The 21777-nt window shown below is 44.2% G+C and overlaps 2 protein-coding genes across 2 annotated transcripts; both read left to right on the forward strand.

Annotated features, from left to right (window-relative positions):
• Positions 1-475: 475 nt before the first annotated feature.
• On the forward strand, positions 476-21732 carry LOC117137116 (protein king tubby). The gene is made up of 6 exons (XM_033298408.1): positions 476-1154; positions 19671-19944; positions 20055-20522; positions 20581-20771; positions 20829-20966; positions 21025-21732. Exons 1-6 carry the CDS (start codon positions 1113-1115, stop codon positions 21292-21294), a joined length of 1383 nt encoding a protein of 460 aa, XP_033154299.1. The 5' UTR covers positions 476-1112; the 3' UTR covers positions 21295-21732.
• Positions 16455-18848, forward strand: LOC117137114 (glycerophosphocholine phosphodiesterase GPCPD1). Its single transcript, XM_033298406.1, has one exon. It carries the CDS (start codon positions 16661-16663, stop codon positions 18698-18700), a length of 2040 nt encoding a protein of 679 aa, XP_033154297.1. The 5' UTR covers positions 16455-16660; the 3' UTR covers positions 18701-18848.
• Positions 21733-21777: the final 45 nt, after the last annotated feature.

The following is a 21777-nucleotide window of genomic DNA, read 5'->3' on the forward strand; positions in this document are numbered from 1 at the left end:
CTTAGCTTAAGTATATTTTGAATTATACAAATCATAAAGTGACATGATTTTTCAACACTCTATTATCCTGTCGTCCTGTTATCCGCGTGGATTGTTGCTCAATCCGGAATGAAATTGCCAGATGCGTATGCCTTGTAAGGGAATGCATCCCGAAATCCCAGTGACAAGGAGTCGGGGGGCTCGAATCCAAATGCAGTCGCAGTCGGCAGCTGCACATCTGTCGCTCGCACGACGCAGGAAGAGGAAGCAGCCACAGGAGGCGTCGTGCGGAGAGCGAGAGAGAGTGAGAGACCCATTCCAATTGAGAGCGAGTTGTGGTTCTCTGCCTCTCTTCGCTGACACACGACAGGATGGCATGCTTCGTGCTCCTGCTTCGGCTGGCATTCGCTTGCATGTTCCATTTCCATGCCGTTCCGCTACGAGGACTTCGCCTGAATTGACGGCTTCTGGTGGACGCCAGTTGTTGTTTTGGCAGCGTGCGGTTCGGTCGACGGGTTACATCGCCTTCTCTCCTCTACCAAAATAAAGAGGCGCCAAATTCACTCAATTGGCCAATATCACACACGCGACTCAACGGACACGAAAGTGTTTGTCAAACAACATAGATTGTATAATATAATAAATATATGCATATTCAGGCGGAACTCGCTCAGTGGCTAAAGCAAACATTCAGTGCCCGCGATCCGGAGAATTTCGATCGATCGCGTCGGTAGGAAAAGTGAGAGAGAACAGGAAGAGCCGGCTGTCGGCTTCAGTCTTCAAATCCTCACCCTCGAGAACACCCCTTGATTTTTTGTTGTCGCGTGTGCTGCCGTACTACACTACCACAAACTACAAAATATATAACATACCATACCATATACCATACAAACTGACGCCAGGTGTGCTAAATCCATAGTCTCTTCTTCAGATATTTTGGTGCCCCATCGGTTTTTGTTTTGCTGCATTCATTCGCATTCGAAAAGTCGCTTTTCAACGCAAATCCCAACACAGCTGTCACTCCCGAATATTTGCCAAATGCCTCTACATCAGATCATCTGAATCGCGTAGTGAAGTGAAAATCGGAATACAGTTGAGATTACTTTCTGAAATCTACAGCCACAGTTGCAAAAATGTCCGCAATCAACAGTCGTAATCAGAAAATGGAACAGCAGGTAAACCCAACACTCCAATTTGGATGCTTCAATAAGATCTTTTCTAGATTTTAGCCACTTATACCTTTAATCTTTGGTACACCTTTTTTTAAAAAATTGTTTAAAAGTGTCATTCATATCCATTGTGTTTGATAATCTTCATAAAGTGGATAAATTAAACCAACGATCCTAGATCCTTGTGAACATTTTTATAGCTACTTGTATTAAACTTTTGCTTTAGCTACGAATTCTTTAAGAACGTTTTTGATTTGACCATGAATCAAGGCAAGTTAGCACTGGCCTTTTAACTCTTCCAGCCCGACGGTTTGTGAATGTGGTCTAGAAACAAGAAAATCCTCTCCTTACTTGGAAAATTCGGCCAGCCCGGAGCAATCAGCACCAGCCGAAAGGGGCCATCAGCAGGCATTACACGGAATTGTTCACTTTTTGGCCTTAAAGCTGACCGCTCTAAATGTGCCACCCCATAGAGGCAAAAAAAAAGAAGGAAAATGGAAACACCCAAGTGGCTTAACGCCTTCTCCAAGTGGTTTTGTTGTGCCCGTTTGCTCGTGGCCAGGTGTTCGTCTGTTGTCCTGGCAACGGCGTCCAAATAAATCGAAACGAAGCTCCTGCTCCTGCTGGTGCAGTTGCTGCAGTCCGATTCGATTGTCATTGGCCCTAATTATGTTGGGTGGCACGGAGGAACTGCCAAACAAACCCAAAAGGCACCCTCCTCCACCCACTGCATCATAAATCGAATCACTTCGATGTGGTTGAGTTGGGCTGCCAAGTGTGGGAGGTCCTGGGTCCTTCGAGTTGCTTCGATTTCGTGCTTATAAAACATTGAGCAGCTATTGACAGCTTCTTCGAATGGAAGGACATTATGAAAACATTATGCCAAGTCATTTCAGCTACAAATGAAATAGAAATGGAAAATAAGTGGAAGCATTTCATTTTGATTGAATTTTAATTGGAATTATAAATTCACATTGAATCATCTCACAAATTCCCAGGAATTAACACATTCCGTGATTGCCATTTTAAAGCAGCTTGTTTGAATAATGTTTGCTTTATCACTTTCATTTTCAAATGCTAGAATAAATATGATAAATAGCTAATTTTCTTTGAACGTGTTAGCATAGCACATTAATCCTTCGTGTTGGGTCATTTTCTCGAGCTTAAGCCAACACAAAGTTATATCCGCCATAAAAAAGAGAATGTGGCACAAAAAAAAGGAGCCAATTTACACTTGGCATAAATCAACAGGAAGATATATGGCAGTCAACTCATAAAGTGCTCGCTAAATATACACAAAGGATTAATAAAGTCTTCGGCCTGGACGCCCGCTAACCCACAATGTAGTATCCTTTCTTTGCTTGGTGTCCTGCGTCACTATGGGCAACTACACAGACAGGATACTATGGTATCCCTATAGGAACACAGACAGACAGACAGCCAACTAGAAATATACACAATACCAGTGTTTGGCATTGTTTTCGTGCTGCCATCACCCTTGGAATACCATTAAGCGAGGCCACAAAATCGATTCCCGCCTGGTGACGAGTCCTTCAGCTCGGCGAGGAACTGAGCCGCAGGATAATGCCCAGTAATAAGTCACACAATTGTTCACTACTTCCACATATGAATATAATATTTACCTTCCGCAAATCGCTCAAGCTTTTCCTCACGCAAGCCGTAAAAAGAAACATTTCGGCCAAAAAAAAATGATGTGACGCACCGCCTTTTTGTAATAAGTTACTTGCGTAGATTAGGGTGAACCTTTAAAGCTTGACATGTGATTATTACAAGAAGAACAATATGATTTGACTAGAGTATAACTAAAGCAGGAAAGAGACCCTATTCGCTGTACTTCAAACTAAAACACACATTTAAGTATATATGTCATGCTGATGTTTTTAGCATTTAGAAAAAAGGTCCACCCTAATATGTATATTAGCCTAGCTTCGCTTAGCTTTACGGCTTTTGCCCTTTGTTTCGAGCCTGTAATTTGCGTTCTGTTGCTTCAAGCCCGAGGTTCTTGACCCAACGAGAGGAAAAGCCGGCTAAAACGAAATCGAATTTACCAAACTTTTCGTCTGGCAGCCAAAGTCGAGGTTTAATATTTAATAAGAATACGGATACCTTATTAAATGTGCATTTGGAGCTGTCATTATGAACTGATTGATTGTTTCGCTAAGAGCTGTATTATTTGTGTCTTAAATTACCTGGCATTGGTAGAATCCAAATAATAACCACAACTATTTAATTAAGAATTTTGTGGAAATTTTCCATAGCTGACCATGGGTAATTTAGATAAAGGAAAGCCCAATTTAACTTACTTCCATCAAAGTCAAAATTTTGTTTAAAGCCAAGGAAAAAGCAGAACCACTCAGGTTACCCAAAGAGCGATTAATTTTCAATTAAAGCCAACAAATTTTGACACATATACTAATAGCTGGCAATAAATTGCAGGATAAAAGCGTTCATAGCTCCATGCTGGCATTTCTTTTCAACAGCTCGTATTTCAGTTTATGTTCCTGCCATTTTCATTTGGCTAAAACTGCAGTTGGCAGTTGCCAGTTGCCGGCTTAGTGGACAAGCTGCAAACTCCAATTTCGTTTCCCATTGGGGACTTTAAACTTTTCGTTGCCAAAAGGAAGGACATCAGTCAAATGCTGGAAAATATTACGCAGAGAAATTAGGGGGTAGATTTTTGGGAACAGGAACATTAAGTTACACCAAAAATCCTTTTAGCCATAAGAATTCATGGCTCATAAAAAAGTGAAATCAAATTTCATTTTAGTGTAAAAGTGTCAAATGAGGAGAGCCAGATACTGTGACATTAAATTAGCAGCTTGGGAATGCTTCGTCGTCCTTGCAGGACCTCATTTCAATTGCAGATTCCATTAGCTGCAATTTGCTGGTGCATCGCACCCGGAGCAACTGCATCCGTAGGCGGCAAACTTGATTCAATTTGTCAGACAGACACAAAGTTTCGGCATCACAGTTGCCCATATGCAGGATTCGAGGAGCAGCAGAGCATCCTGCCTGATGCAAATTAATTACATTCCCGGGAAAACGGAAAACGGAAAACTTTCGGCACACGGCTTTTGCCACCTAAGTGCAGCGGTTTTTGCCGATTTCCCAGGAAAAACAAATTTATTTCATGCCCCGTATATGAAATATATCTGTTTTAATTGGCAAACTTGTGGCGGCAACAGACACGTACTATTTAAGGAAATATTTTGCAAATATCTAGCCACAATCAGTAAACTGGCAATGGCAGTTATATTAAATAAATATAAATGCATGCGAGGGAAATATTTGTAATAAATTGAAGTCACTGACAAACATTTAAAGCTGAGTTAAGTCAAACGTAGCATGTTTTATTAAATCAAATTACTTGCTTTAATAGCCAACTACTTAAACTACAATTTAATTTATACATGGCTATTTTTGCTGTGTATCGAAAAATGACCAATTAAATTGAAATGTCTTTAATCGCCTTTTGCCAGTGGTTGTGTATTTGCGGTCCGCTGTCACACGTGTGGTTTGCTGCGGTTTGCTGCGGCTTGCTGCGGCTGCTGCAGCGGAAACTGCAGCTGACAGTTTGCAGAGCTCACGTCACTGATTAAGTGGTCGGGTGGTCTGTGGTTTCTTCTTTCCGCCGTCGAAATCCATCCTTCAACTCCCATCAGGAGGCCATTAGTCCTTATACCGGGATTAGTTTTCATCCCGAAAAGGATGTGTGCTACTAATTCCGTGCTCAACGCTCGCCAAATTGTTTATGTTGCTGCCTGATTTAATATTAATGCAAATTCTGTTTGCCAACAGATTATTTGCACTTGTCTTTTTCAATTGTAAACTCATTAGGCCGTTTATCTGGTCGGCTGATTAAAATGCATAAAGGTGTGGAAATAATGCGGCCTTAAACGAAATTTCCATTGGCCATGCATTTCAATGGGGAAATTATGAAAAGCGCCACAGCGATTGGTAAAATCCAGCAATGGAAATGAAAACGGCACTTGAAGTTAATGCCAACTGAAGTTGACGTTAATACAAATGGCTTATTTAATATCATTCACTGGGGAAGCGGGCATCGTTGACTTTACTTTGCTTTATTACGAAATCTTGCCTTTCCAACTGGCAATGTCCTTGCTGGAGTGTCCTTTACATTGAGTTCAGGTGGGTGCGGGGAGATAGGAATGGTGGCCTTTCCATTCCTTTCCATTCACTCAACTGAGATTTTTCTTTGCCGCTTTTCTTTTTCTGCGTCGCACAAAACGAAAATGTCGGAATGGACCTTAATAGTCAGATTATTGCATGTTGCCATCATGCACAAGTCGCCAGATTTATGACACTTGCTTTTTGCCACTTTTTGCCAGAGATTTGAGCATTTTCAGCTGCTGCAAGCCCAATTGAGTCAGCCACTTCAATTTGAATTTAAATCAGATATTTAAAGCAATGGAAAATTGAATTTCCCTGGTACTTTTGCCGTTTGCTCATGTTGTGATGACTTTTGTAATATTTATGGCCATTTCGAATTTCCGCATTGCCCGCTTGGCAAATATTGTTTTGCAGCTGTCATCAGCAAAACATACCAGTATTTATTCAATTTGATATGCGTTTATTTTGCAAATTAATTTGCTGGCTTGAGGGGCTCTAACTGCTTGAGCTGCCCTCGTTATGTTGAGTGTCCTCAGACTCAGGCAATTCGACAAACAAGTGGACAGCCAACGGAGTTGTAAGCTAATTAAATGTACATCATACGCCCCGTTGGCCGGCGGCAAAATTAAACACCGGCACTCAGAGCTCCACGGCTGTCCCTCATTAGAAATTTAATTAAAAGCAGCGCGGAAAAATCATATAAAAATACTGTTTTCATTTGGGTAATGAATTTTCACTTTCCGTGTAGTTTCCAGCTTAGTTGGCCAAATGCAATAAATTAAATCCGTTTATGAAACTGTTTATTGATTTAAAAATAAACAGCGTTTATGTAGATTGCTTTCGCGCGAGCAAAAAAGATACTAACAATTTCATTTGCAATTAACAAATAATTTAATTGCATGTATTTAAATGTTATTCAAATGATTTCGCACTTTTTTACAATTAGAACAGAAACTTTCCACTGAAAGTTTGCATATCAAACTAAATGAAGACATAGAATGCCAGTTTATTATTCTGCGACATCCGAATCCCCAATAAACGTTTAGTTCTTAAATCGAGACATTTTGTGCTAGAATCGTGGGTGGTAGCTATAAAGTCGAGGAACCCATGAAACATTTATTGCTCTCGACTTTTGGGCGCTAGTAGCGAGCATTTGAAACGAAAATGCCGGACGCCTGGCGTTTTCCCTTCGGGCCATTTCGAGCCTTGTAAACGGCAGTAAACCCCACATAAAAGCGGAAAATCATCGAACCACTGCGTATCCGGGACTTTTCCGTCCGTTTGAATCTCCTGTGGCTTACTGTCTTTTTTCCACTCGCTGGCCATGATTGCTTATCCGACGCATTTGGCTTAAAGCTCCGCTTAATTACAATTTCAGCGCCATTTTTTAGCGCCAGCTCTCCGGAGATTTTTGCCTTCCGATTTCGTGGCAAAAAGCAAAAGCTGTCGACATCCGTAATGGGTCTCCCCTGAGCTGTTGCTGTAGACAGCCTGTACAAACGCTGTATTTATTTTATAATAATTTCAGACAAAAGGAAATAAACAATCGTGTAATTGTGAAGTGTTGCCTTTCCGGTCAGTAACTTTGGATTGCCCCACGAAGTGTGCAACAATTAACTCGCCCAAAGTGCTTCATCTTTGCCCCCGCCTGTTTTGCGGCATGCCTCTCTCATTTTGATTTTGATTGTTTGCCGGGCCTAACCGCGTGGGCCCCGCCACATCAGCACCACCAACACCCCACCTACTGGCTGCTAATTGAGGTTAACCTTAAAGCGGCTGAAAGCGAGAACTTTGCGTCGCCTTGACCAACTCTACGCCCAATTGCCACAAACTGTGGAATGTTTCCCGTGGAACAATTAGTGGTTATGCGGTTAAATGAATTGGTGTACTGAATTAGGTTCAATTTGTTCATTGGTAAGCCTAATCACAGTCCAAAGTATCTGGTTAAGATTCATTCATCCATACATTCATATTCATTTGCATAAAGTTCAAGTGAGGCACCCATATAGATGAGAAATCAATTCCTTGGAAGCAATTATCCAATGACTCAAGTCTGTCATAAAATAGGAATGAATGTATGAAGGTTTTCCCGGAAAAGTGGAGAACTGTGGTCAAGGCTCGTCCTCAACTTTCACCTTAATTACACGAACCGCAAGTGGAAGGCCAAAACTCAAACAAAGGCACTATCATTGAAATTGGAACGCGGTCGGTCTGTCAAGTCGGAAAAATCGAAGCTACCTAACACATACGTGATTGGTGTGTGTGCGTGTGGGTTAGGAAGTTACTTAGTTAGTCCCACAGAAGGAACCCAAGCCAATGGGCACTCGTCCTGCTGCCTTTTCCAGTTGGCAGCGACAAGGCAACGTCCTCGTCACTCACTAGCCCATTCATTCATCCATTCGCTCACTGGGCCATTGAGGCATGTCAGCGTTCAGGTTGGATTAGCTCGATTATCGTTGCGTTCCTCATGTTGGGTGACCAGCCACACCCATCCACCCACACCCATCCACCCACCTCCATTACTCCCAGTGGCTTAGTTCTTTGACGAGCTTTGGCGCTCTGATTGCATGGATGTGCCCTTTTGCTTTCACCGGGGAAAGCAATCGTTTGTACTTGAAAAAATCTTATTTAACTAACACTTTAAATTGATTCAATTCGTTTTTATATTCGATTATTCATTCGCAACTATTTTTTAAATCAAAGTCACGTATTGCTGCTTTCTTTTTATTGATTTTGCGGAGCTGCAACTCCTGTCACTTTTCTCTGACTTGATTCATGCGTAATCCCCTTTAGCCCCCTTTCAACTGCTCCACTGGCTGGGTTTGTTTTTTATCGATTGAGTGGGGGGGAGGGGTGTGCATTTGCTCCCTTTTTGCGCCGCTTTTTATTTGTTTGTTTTGACACTGAACCACAAACGCAATGGGAGCCGTTGGCAACAGAACGCCCCGTGTCATGTTGCAACGTACCACGTGTCGTATGCGCGATTGCATTTCAATCAATCCCTTTTGCACATTGTTTTTGCCTCAGAAAAGAGGTCTAATCTCTTTTTTATGCACTTGCCGCTGACAACAACTCACGTATTTCTGCCTATGACAGGTGCACACAAAAGAAGCAGCAGATTTCCCATGAACATTAATGATTGCCAGTGACATATGACAACTCTATTGTGCGATTGACCCAGCTATTAATCAGCTTAAAGGTGACCCGATTGGTTCTGATAAGACATAATAAATGGATAGAGCAATTTGTAGCACAGCAAAGCTGGAGAATTAATTGGGGTGTATATAATTAAAGTGCGGCATTTGATATACGCAAATAGAAAGCTTGACGTCCGATTCGTACTCGTAACGAAATCCCTTAATGACATTTGCATATTTTAATCGAATTGCGACATTCCTCAGAAGATGGAATTACATTGAACGCGAAGGTCTGCAGCTCATCGCTCATCCATCAAGGACGATGTGGAACTATTCAAAAATGAGATATTGATTGCACACACAAAAAGCGGATTGTGGCGCATTGTTATCGCCCCCTCGTCACTCATATCATCATCATATCGCGTCTTTATAAGGTGGAAAAAATGCTCCAATGAAATTGCATATCGAATTTCGCTTTGAAGGCAAACGGAAGGCATTCGGCTGCACACAAATGACATGAAAGTCGAGGAAAAGCAACTTGGCATTGCAGCAGCAATAGTTGCATGTTGCAGCAGCAACTTTTTCAACCCGTTTTTATTGATAAAACTTTGTCGGAGTGACGTTCAGTGTGCCAAGGCAACGCAATCCTTGTGTGAGTTTGTTTTCCTGCGTCCATATGTTTACATACCAACTATAGCGAAGCTAAACTGCTCGTGCGTGCGGACAACTAATTCTGAGCAACCGCTCATCCTTGAGCCCATCAATCAAATTTTATTTAAAATTATTTATTTATGACCTTTGCTGCATGATTTATGCGCCAGTTGAGTTGCTGCAGCATGTCATGTAGATAAGCCAAGGTATATTTAAGTTATTCACTTTAAATGGCCGCCTAATAAGTTGAAATGCAACTAATTAGCAATCTGTCTGTAGCCTGATGCAATTAAAATAATTACTGTCTGCTTAAAAGTGTCCCCTCACTTGATGAATGCCATAGCCACTCTCTCAAGGATGCGCAATCAGAACTCTGGCTTGCAGATGAAAGGGAAACTTTTCATACTCAAGGCAGCGGGCGCCGCTAAGTAGGCTACAATTTTGCGCTCGTGTTTCGCCCGCCGGAAAGGAAAAGCGGAAATGCAGCAGCTGAATGTGCTCATTCCTTGATGTTTACTCAAATACACAGATTTAACTCTAATCAAATAACAATTAGCCAAAGCCAGTTAAATCTCTACGGCCAGTTGCTGTACCGACAGCCCAATGACTTATCATAATTGCAAGTGAATTAGCAAATCCCTCCGGTGGGCCATGTGGTTGAGTCCATTCTCACTCCCCCTGCCCATGAATATTCAATGCGACGACAGACCTTATTCATTGCCATTCAATGTGTTCAATATGTGCTGAAAGTGGTGCAGAATCCTCCGCCTCATCTCCTCCTGCCGCGGGCAGCAGCAACTTCCGCCATCCCTTGTGGCTCGTTGATGGCCCCATCCGTCCGCTTCCGCCGGACTTGGTAAGTTTCCCCCGCATTCGCATTCGGATTGCCATTTTCCAGTTACCGCAATCAGAGGCGCACACAGAGCATTTATATTGAAAGTTGCCAATTGGCTGGAAAATGCCAGAGAAGATTTTCAACAGTAGCCCACATTCTGCCACCCGGTTTACTGTCCACAAAAAAGGCGAATTTCTTTGGCTAAATTACAAAAGGAAGCAATATATATAAATTCAGAGCAAAGCCGATTAAGTTGGGAAGGTTGGTCAACAGTTTTTTGGTTGCCTTGCGACAATATGTTTCATTGATATGGATTATTCCCTAATGTTCAAAAATGCTAACTTACTTTTTTCAAAATGATATAACAGAAGAAAAGAACTATTAGCATACTTAAATTGCCATCGAGATTTATATGTTTATAATATTCCGCCCCTTTTGGCCACAGTTATGAACAGCACATCTGAGGAATGCTTATTCCCCACATCGTATTTATCTTGAGCTCCTCCACCGCAAAGTCTCCTGCCATTTGTCACACACTTTTCGCAGCAACTTTGTTTATATACCGCACAGTTTTGTCACCTTCAGGAACTCAGCTCCTAAATCCAAAGGATCTTAGCCAGGACCTCGCCGCACACAAAAACTTTAGCCCAAAAAACAAGAGACACATATTTCGTATGCAACAGGAATATCTTAAGCCCAGATTTTGCAGTCATTTTTGTGAAAGCAAATTTATCTAGCCAAGGAGGCAAAACAGAGGAAAAGTAATATCTCGTAAGTAGCAAATAAATATGTGCGAAGGATGTCAGGAGCAAAAAAAAGGAGGAGATTCATGTGTGGCCAGAGGATTACCATATTGAACCAGGCAAATACAAACGGCAGGCGAAGAACGACTGCGCCAATATACCACGAACTTAACTGGGGAATCGAGCAGGATGTGCTCGTCCTGCGTATGTATTATTCCCCACAGGACATGTACAGATGCAAGGCACGTCTATGTGTGCATGTGTGCCATTCATTTATTGTGCACACATTACGATCGTCCTTAAAATACCTCACTTTTTGGGTTGCGTTTAACTTTAAACTTTAAACTCTCGCCATTCAGACATTTGAAATACGTGGAAGGCCGTTGAAGGTGGTTGGTTGCGCGATGAAACAAAGGACCTGGCAAAAATTTCGGCTGAATGCCTTCGAGATTTTCTGCACTTTTTAAAGGTTCTTTCAGCTGCTTTGGTTGGTCGGTGGTCAACATTTTTGCGCAGACAATGGCTTGCGACACACTATCATTAATTAAAATTTCTACTTTTTGCAACTTAAGCTCATTTCAATTCAGCTTCAAACTTGGTGCACTGCGTCGGTCGAATAGAGCGGGAAAAACTATTGAATCGCTGAAAAGTTGCCATGGGATATATATTTTTCAGCAATAAAAACATTTTTCTAGCCAGTTGCAACTGTGTGCCATGGCTGAACCAAAACTTTAGCAATTTATGCATTTTTATGCAGGCATCACTTGAATACACACATTCGGTGTGGAAATATGATTTTAGATATTTTATTTCTATTCCTCCAGAGAATTGCTGTTCATTTTTTTTTCCTGCTCGTTAGCTGAATGTTCAACGCTGTAACTTTAAATTATTGGAAAAAATAAAGGGGGGGAAAGTGGGAGTTCGTTGGGAGTTAACAACGCGTGTCGTAATTGGAAAATGCGGTTTTTAGTAAATTGGTAATTTCCAGGAAATTTTACTTTCTTTCTGCCTTAAAATGGTTATGGTCTTGTTGTTTTATTTAAGAGTTGTGGCCTCTTTAAGTAATTTATTCGTAGTATTCATTATCAATGCCATGTGGGTGAGTAAAGGCAAAGACCAGGTTCATTAATATTTGGCTTGCCAGCACCTTTGGCTTTCTACTTTCGCCCCATTCCTCCTTCAAACGTTATGGAAACAGCCTTTGGGAATCTACAAATGCACTGAGAACAATTCAGGCATGTTCTTAAAAAGATACATTTAAAGTACTGTGAATATTTGGTTCCTATTAATATATTTTACATATAAATAGTTAAGAGCATCCTGTTAGCTTGTTGCCTATCAACATCTTAATGTGATAAATAGGCATTTCTAGTGTACACCATTCGTATTCATATTCCCGTGGCAACAATAGCCATGCAACCAATTCACTCTTCGCCACCTGCCAACTCTTTGTGTTTGCCCCGTGCCAACAATTCTCGTCGAGGAGTCCGCCGGGGAATGTGCTACATGTGTGCACATGTAGATCCTGGGAATCGGGAGCCAGTGGGACAGCGACGGAGGAGGCTCCTGGCGGCCGAGCACATGCCACAGTGGCAACTGATTTGACCCTTCTACGGAGGGAGCGGCCTGCCGGCTGTTTGCTCAATGTCCCGATGCAGGTGCAGGAGCGTGAACAGGAGCTGCCCACGGGGACAGCAGAGGCGGAGGCGGAGGCGGAGGATGAGGCATCTGGCATGGTGCCTTGGCACTAACGAGTGAAGTCACGGTCTTTCCGCCTGTCAGCCTGCTCCTCGCAATGGGCACATACAGGCCGACATTGCGACACCCACAAATATGTAGGACAAAGGATGAGAGGCGCCGCGGGATGTGTTACTTTGACTTCACGGCACAGTGACTTGGACACCGTTTACCCTGGTCGGAAGACTTAACAAATGTATGAATTTATAGAAAATATACTTAGTCCTTACTATAGAGTAAAGTTCATAAAGTGAATGAACTGAAAGAACACAGATTAAACAGTTCATATGACTTAAAAGTGACCATTGATTGCACTTATAGATAATAGCTAACTTAAGTAACGTTATATATCACATCCTATATATAATATATATTATAATATTTATATTATTTGTTGTATATGTATCTTTTATACACATGGTTTTTAACTGTGGCAGCGTTCTATTCGCGATTGTTTTCTATTCCTTTTCACTTGTTCACTCACTTGCCCCACGTCACATTTCATTGCATACTACTAGGCGCCCACACACACACACACACACACACACACATGCAGCAGTCAATGTCGTTTGTTGTTTGTTTTTGGCTTTTGTTGATATTCTTGTTATTGTTCGGAATTTCCCAACAAAAGTGGCAGGCAAGGGGGGAATTGGACTAAAAATGTAACTAATTTGCGCCCGAGGAGCTCATGCGTCTCGAATGGTCCTTGGGTGGATTTGTCGAGACTTAATAACTTTGTCAGCGGGCATGCAGCCAAGGCATTTACACTTGTCAGGTCCCCAAAGACGGAAATCAAAGTGCTTGCCAACAACAACCAGCCAAAGAGGAGCTGAAATATGCGCCTTGGGGGCCAAAAGGACGAAGGTAAGCCAGGCCGCAGCGATTTTCTTGTTTCCATTTGTTGCTTTTCCTGTGGCTTTCCAGCATGCAGATGCAAAGGATACAGCTCGTAAGCCCACGGATGCCAATTGGTTACGTGCAAACAACCAAGAGATAGGAGCTAGGTTTGATTTTAAGCCAAGAAAAATACATTCAATCTTGCCCAAATAGAATGTAATTGAAAGAAGTTTCTTACAAAAATAGTGAATATAGATAAAAATGGTTTTTCTCTTGGTGTAGAGCTATCCCCCAAAAACCCTTTGCAAATTGAACCTAGAATTTTTCCCTGCTTTCCTTTCAAATCCCAATGACTCAATGAAATTAATTTGCTTTTCATCCCAGCCGGATATTGAGTTCACCTGACCTTAAACGCATGGCTTCAAAGCTAAATTGCAAAAATAAAAAGAGTAGAGGAAAAAGGACTCATTAAATTTGTATTACAACCTTCTATTGAGCAGCGTGTTCAGCGATGTGTTAACCTATTTGCGAAGCCACACACAAAGTGAAACATTCATGAGTGTGCCACATGAATGTCGAATACCGATCCAAAGTTGAACAGTTTGCCGAACTTTTACCGGCGGAAGTTGGCCATCGCATAATTTTAGATGCAATTTTATTAGCAGCCACAACTTTGTTTCAATTTCATCGTATGTTGTGCCATAGATATATGCTGGTCAAATTTATTTATTAAACTTCACACACTGCATTTTAAAGTTTCCTTTGGGTAACCGCAATGTCCGACTCTTAGTTGGACTTTTCGGAATCAACTTTTATGGCCAAATCCATAAACCAATGTCCGCAGGAGCTCTTTATCCCAGTTTTGGCAACACATTTAAGTAAAGACACCCCGAGCCACATCCACAACCACATCCAAGTCATCCACTTTCGGCTGGTGCCTCCATTGTGAGGGAACAATGCGAACATGATACGCCCGGCATGCTGGTCATCGCTTATGGCTTAATGAAGCGAGGACGTAAATGAATGTCAATATGGCCAAAACCAACAAGGGCAGCTGGAGCAACAAATAACCGGATGTGAGCTGAAGGACATGGAGCAGGCTGGAGGAACTGATGGTCATGCCCCTCGTAATAGTTGCCACGCAGCTTTGACACCATGCCTTACACTTCGGGGGTTAATGGCCGGATCGTGGAGATAGCCAGGCTATATCTATTCCCTGCAGGGCCAGCGTGAAAATTGATGAACATTTTTCCAGCCCATCGGTAATTCGATTTGGTGTGCGTGCATTTAGTTGGGCGATAGAGTCGTCTAGTGGAGCAACCCTTGCTAAAATCTATTAGATCCTATTAAAGTTTTTGAAATATTACAGCGATTTACATAAGCATTCTACACTGGAAATGAAAACTTTGAGGAGAAACTTCTATAAATGAGTAATTACTTTTGGATAGATAAAGTTAGTAAAATAAACGAGTTGCTTATAAATCAACATTGATTTTAAGTTTTAATTTTGTATAGTTTGTTCTGCAGCCCAAGTTCCGCTGAAATTTGTCAATTTCCGTTTGTGTTTTTGTTGGCTGTCGGCTTTTTGGCATGCGGAAGCTGACTTGAGCCGCTGTAATACGTGCATATAATCCTTTATGCCAAAACACATCAGCAGCGAGTCCTTGCCAACTTGAGAGCTGGATGATGCGGATGAGATGGGCGGGGCGGGGGCTTAAGGGGCTGATTTGCTTGTTCTGGTATTTGCAAACAACAAACAAACAAACAACAGAAAAAAGCCACAATGTTCGTTCGGCTTGCTGACGCTCTCAATTTCCTTTCGCTGCGCACGGGGCGTATGAGTAATCATTTTATTACGCGACCCCCAAAAGTATGCTACACACCGAATATCAGCTGCCAACACAGATGTTGACCTTTTGTAATGCATAAGTGTGTGTTGTTGTAAGTGTGTGTGTGTGTGGGTGCTCTTTGTGCTTGTGTCTTTTATTGCGAGCATGGCCCCTTCATTACGTATACGCAAATTTGTCTGGCACTAAATTAAAATAAATGCGCTAAGCACGCCCAAAAAGTTGCTGAGAAACATTTGCACATTTTCGTGGTCGTATATTATCGTTAATTCAGCTTTCCGCCCAAAATGCCTTTGTGTGCGAAATTGAAAAATAATAAAACCATGTGAATATGCATTAAGCGAAGGATTATGGCTCAAGAATATGAGTTTTAAGTCAGTGCCTTTGAGTTTACAAGCTGCCGAGATTTGTGGCGAATATTAATCAAAGAAAATAATTAATATTAAATTTTAGTTAGCTCATGCATCTTCAAGATAGCTATGTAAATGTATTTAGCCAAGTTTAAATCTAATGCCTTGCCTCATTCATTGACTGTCTTATTAGCCAGAAGCGAAACTTTATGCATTCACCGTTTTATAGTTGTTATTTATGTCAAATCGTTAACGAACCCCTGCAACTTGTGCTTGTGTTCTACGCTGCTCCACTTTGCGTTTCCAAGTTTTATGCCCCACCAGGCCACCGGATTCGCCCAAGGCGACGTCACTCGCTTTTTTACCAGCTTCACATTTCGCCCCCATGGCTTCCGTATTCTGTTTAGTACGTGCTCACGGCTTCAGTTCTGTTTTTTTTCCTGCCAGCCAACTGATTTCAAATTTTCACACAATCGCGTTTTTTATTTTTGACATAAAAAAAAGAGTAAACACATCACGGAGGATAGTTAGCATGGAGGATGGAACTTGCTGCATTCCGAATACTGTTATTATTTTTCAGCTGAAATAGAAAATAGAAATCAAAACAATGCACTACTCTTAATTGAGCGCAGCGGATGAATTACACGGACGTTGACAAACTTTCACCATGTGAATTGCACGACTGGGGGTCAGCCACCACATAAGGGGAGATCTGTAGTTTAGTTTCTGGTCTGTGGTCTCCATATGTATGTAGTTATTCCAGTCCATGCCATGCCACCCCATCCAGCAAACCCAGTTCCAATCCCACCCACTGAAGGTGAAGCTTTTGCGCAACACTCGAAATCAAATTCATTTAAACTGGCACCGCTGATGATGATGACGTGGACGCCACCCCAAAGCTTTCGCATCTAAGTCCGTAGCTGTATCTGTGAATGAATCCGTATCTGTATCCGCATATGTATATGTATCTGTATCGGCAAGTGCACGAGTTTTAGGCACACGTGCATGAACAGAACGGGTTTGACCGCCGGCCCGACGAGACGGATTTCCCTATCGCGCCGTGACTTCGATAGCACGGAACCTTATCATCTCGGACACTCGAAGATGTGGCCACTGCCATAAATCTCGTCACAGTGATTCCAGTGCCAGGAGAGCTGGTGGTCAGACGCCTAAGCACCAGAAACCAGAACACAGTTCCACTTCGAGCGCCGTCGAGGGCAGACATGTCCGTGTCCTGGTCGAAGACTTTCGCGGCATTCACCGTCGCCTGGCTCAGTGCCCTGTGCCTGCTGCCCGTGGAGACGTTCTGCGACACCTCCTACTACGAGAAGTACTACGCCGCGCGGCGCTATGTGCCCCTCAAGCGGAATGCTCCGCTGGTCTTCAACTTCACCCTAACGATTCCCGATGCGGATCAACTGGCGTCCTTCGAGCGGCCCGCCCTGGTGGGCAATCTGCCAGTGCTGGGCGCCTGGCAAGCGGGACGTGCCGTGCTCCTCAATCGCACTGAAATCCTCAATGTTTGGAGCGCCTCCGTGGAGATACCGCAGAACAGCAACGTGGAGTATCGCTACTTTGCCGCCGCCGTTGGCCAAAGTGGAGCCGTGCAGATTCGCCGCTGGGAGTCGCACGTCCACGCCAGGACCTTTAATACCACCAAGTTCAGTGGCAATCGCAGCGATGAGTTTGGACTCATTGGCAATGAGCGCCAGTTGTCGCGGGGCTGGCTTCAGGACTCGGGCAACATCCTGCAGCTGAAGCTGTTCCGCGAGGCTCTGAGCTTGGAGGAGCAACCGGAGGTGGGACAGGAGAAGCTGCGTTTGCGTTTGCAACCAGTGGATCCAAAGACCCTATCGCCCATCCTCAGATCGGCACGCGCCAATGTGGAGTACGTGCGAATGGCGTACGGCGACAGTAAGTTGCGAGTGCAGCCGGAGTACGGAGTGCCCTACGCCACCGGTGACATCCTCATGTTCCATGTGAACCTGGAACAGCTGGATCGAGTGGCCTACCTGGTGGAAGTTTATGCCGAGCAGCCAGAGGAGGACCTGGTCCGCCTCCTAGGATACTCGCACCTGCTGCACACCTCGTTCTCCGGCACTGAAGGCGAAGTGTCCATCGACCTCATATCGCCGCTCTGGCAGCGCGTGGTGGGTCAACTGCGAATTGAGTACCTGCACATCCGACCCATGGAGAAGGATGGCTTCGATCTACGCACCAGCTTCGCCAACTACTGGCGCTCCAACTGGACAGCCCTGGAGATTGGCCATCGGGGATTGGGAAAGTCTCTCACGGTCACCACGAATGCGGCTCCGCTTATCGAGAACACGGTGGCCACCATGCTGGCCTCCTCTGAATTGGGCGCTGATCTCGTGGAGTTCGATGTGCAGCTGACCAGTGACTTGGTGCCCATCATCCACCATGATTTTTCCATTCGCGTCTGCATTGACTCCAAGACCCCAACGAGCAAGGATGATCTGACCGAGGTGCTGCTGAAGGACATATCCTATGAGCAGCTCAAGGATCTGAAGACCTACCAGATCGTGGGCAACAAGATCGTCGAGTATCCCGCTCACAACAATGTTGAGCCGCCGGAGCAGCGACTTTTCCCCACCCTGCAGGACTTCTTTGAGCGGGTGAACCTGTCCACCGGATTCGACATCGAGATCAAGTGGCCACAGCAGAGGGCCGATGGACAGTTTGAGAGCGAACAGACGCTGGACAAGAACTTGTTCGTGGATCGCATCCTGGCTGTGGTGCGACGACATGGCTGCGGTCGACTCAATGTGATCAAGAGCTTCGACGCGGACTTGTGCTCCCTGCTGCGCTTCAAGCAGCACATGTACCCGGTGCTCTTCCTCTCCAGCAGCAAGGAGAACGTCTTCACCGATCCCCGCACCAGCACCGTGGAGCAGAGCGTCAACTTTGCCCAGGCCTTCGATCTGGGTGGCGTGTCACCCAACGCCGTGTTTGTCAAGGCGGATCCGGGTGTGGTGCAGCGGGCGAAGGCACAGGTGCCCATTGTCCTGCTCTGGGGCTCGGACCTCAAGGATCGGGAGTCCATCGACTGGTTCCTGCAGCAGGGACCCACTGGAGTCATCTACGATCGACTCGACCTCTGGCTGGGCGCCAACAGGACGAGTGCGTTCGAGGCGGAGCAGGATCTGCCCGGCTTCTTCCAGCTGCAGTGCGATCCGGCGCCCAAGGAGCGCGAGGTGAACTCCACCATCGAAAGCATACTGAGTAACGTTAACTTCCTGTAGTCCCCGAAATTTGTAGAGTTCCAAGAGATATATACACCATGCAATAAAATAGCTAAAAAGGATATCTAAAGAAAGTTTACATTTAATATGGATTTATTTAATATTGATTGTTTTCTGGCTATAGAAATTGGAAAATACTATATTTTATTTTTGATAAGCCTTTTAATCATAGACAAGCTTATGAGTATCTATAAAAATGAATATGCCGATTGGCTTTTTTTGGCAAGCCAGCCACATTTCTTTATTAAATATTAAATACATGATTTAAATATAAATGATTCTGGGTATTACATCCTTTTCTTCGTCCTGAGAAGCAGATGAAATAATGAAAAGCCATTAAGCTCGGGATGTTTCTCTTGATTTATATGCGCAATTTCATCGCAACTTTTGACAGATACGGATTTTGTTTTCCCTGCTGATAAACATGAACGTGAACTTGAAATTTAAATCTTTAATGAAATCATTGCCATCAACATCAACCGCTGTCCCACATGTCGTTTCGCTTCCACCTCTATTTGCATTCGGATTCCCACACTCCCACACCCACCCGGATTCCATTCCATACTGCGGTGGTGCTGATGGAACTGCTTGATGCTCTCTGTTTTTGTTACCCCTTCGGGATGCTGGGCCAATTACCTGCTGAGCGATTTGCATTTTTCCGTTGGGGATTAGGGGTATCCATGCATATGCAAATATTGTGGCATTTACTGCGGTTATTTATCCGCTGCGTGGGTGTAAATTCAGTTCCAGCAATTTGTTGCAACTTGAAACTGGGCCGCCTAATTGGGTTTACGGAAAATCAAAATAATTGCCACCATGCCAGCAAAACATTCCACTGGCTCCTATCAGCCAGTGCACTTGAAATCGCAATTATTTGATTTATTATCTTATTACCTTAGGTGGTTCGTAATCTTAGTAATCCTTGAGCGACTTGCGATTAGAGCTTGAAGTAAACAATATCTGCTTGCAGCGCCAGCTGATGGAGGCCTACATCCGGCAGAAGAGAGCCTCGCCGGGAATGGTCCAGGCCAGCGATTTGCAGATCAACCGACCCATGTCCGGGATGCGCAGCAACAGCCGGGAGCTGCACGCCTACGACGGACCGATGCAGTTCATCAGCTCGCCCCAAAATCCGGACCAGATACTCACCAACGGCAGTCCCGGGGCCATCAATCCGGTTGCCATGAACACGAGTCGCAACCACTCGAACAACATGCGCAGCCTGAGCACCATCAACCAGGAGGGTAAGTGGCCGTACACTCGAAGAAAAGGTAGTTACTGTGCTTAATATGAGTTTAGGATGAAACTTATCAGTAGTGATCTCTAATAACCATGGAACTATTTTGCTTTTCAGCTGATCTCATAGAGGAGATCTCATCGCACGAGTTGGAGGACGAGGAGAGCAGTCCGGTGACGGTGATTGAGCAGCACCAGCAGTCAGCCTCGCACAGCGCCAACTCGACGCAATCGCAGAAACCACGTGCCCGCCAGCATTCCTTTAGCGACAATCTGGACGAGGATGACTATACCAATCGCAATGTGGCCGGAGCTGCTCCAGTGCGTCCCGCCGGCATGGCCTCATCGTCGTACAAGGACGCAACGCTGGACGGCAGCAGCAACGGAACGGGGAACGGAACTGGCGGCGAGTCCGAGGGAGATGTCATCGGCAATATCGACCAGTTCGTGATGCAACCAGCGCCACAGGGAGTGCTCTACAAGTGCCGCATCACGCGGGACAGGAAGGGCATGGACCGCGGTCTGTTTCCCATCTACTACTTGCATCTGGAACGTGACTACGGCAAGAAGATATTTCTGCTGGGAGGTGGGTTATTGAGAGTGATCCTCTAAAGAGCTGTATTCAAATTTGATGCCCTTATCAGGTCGCAAACGCAAGAAGAGCAAGACATCCAACTACATTGTCAGCTGCGATCCCACGGATTTGTCCCGCAATGCGGATGGCTTCTGTGGCAAACTGCGCTCCAACGTCTTTGGCACATCCTTCACGGTCTTTGACAACGGCAACAAGGAGAGCACAGAGAGTCCTCGACTCGACTTGGCCGTTATCATTTATGTAAGTATTCATGACACCATGCAAGGATAACCATCTCAATACCCAACTTATTCACAGGACACCAACATCTTGGGATTCAAGGGTCCACGCAACATGACTGTTATACTGCCCGGCATGACTGAGGACGATCAGCGTGTCAAAATCAGTTCGGCGGATCCCAAGCAGCAGGGCATCCTCGATCTGTGGAAAATGAAGGTGGGCAGCAAAGGATTTTCCAAAAAAATACTTTAACTAATTTTCAAATATTTAAAAGAACATGGATAACATCGTGGAGCTGCACAATAAGACGCCAGTGTGGAACGACGAAACCCAATCGTATGTGCTCAACTTTCATGGGCGCGTCACCCAGGCGTCGGTGAAGAACTTTCAGTTGGTCCACGACTCCGATCCGGAGTACATAGTGATGCAGTTCGGCCGCACCTCGGAGGACGTCTTCACCATGGACTATCGCTATCCCCTGTGCGCCATGCAGGCCTTCGCCATTGCCCTCAGCAGTTTCGATGGCAAAATAGCCTGCGAGTGAGCTGGCTGGGATCCTCGGGTTGGCCCGTTGCCTTATGTACAGCTGATTATCTGGAGTGCGGATCAAGTCGCTCCGGGCGGATCATTGTTGAAAATATTATCGGAAATCTAGTCACTCGAAGTCGGGTTTTGGTAGAACATCGTTGAAATGAGTAATGTGGTAGCTACTCGTATCGTATCATTATATATTCAGAATGTGCTCACCGATTTTATAAGAAATTATTTAGGACAGGTCCTACAAGTTTGTAAATCTTAATGTGCCCCTCTAGCGATAAGTTCCACTTGTAAGCGAATCGGAGTCAAGGTCATTTAAAGTAATATCACTTTTATAATCAGCATATAGCAACAAATCAAGGACTAATGTAAACTATTTAAAATGCCACTACTATTAGTCGGTAAGAGAGCACTACTAACTTGTACTAAGCTCTAAATAAATACAAACAGCTATTGATCAAAAAATGAAATTTCGTTTCTTGTTTTATAC

The sequence above is a fragment of the Drosophila mauritiana genome, chromosome 2R, assembly GCF_004382145.1.
Source record: "Drosophila mauritiana strain mau12 chromosome 2R, ASM438214v1, whole genome shotgun sequence".
Taxonomy (NCBI): Eukaryota; Metazoa; Arthropoda; class Insecta; order Diptera; family Drosophilidae; genus Drosophila; species Drosophila mauritiana.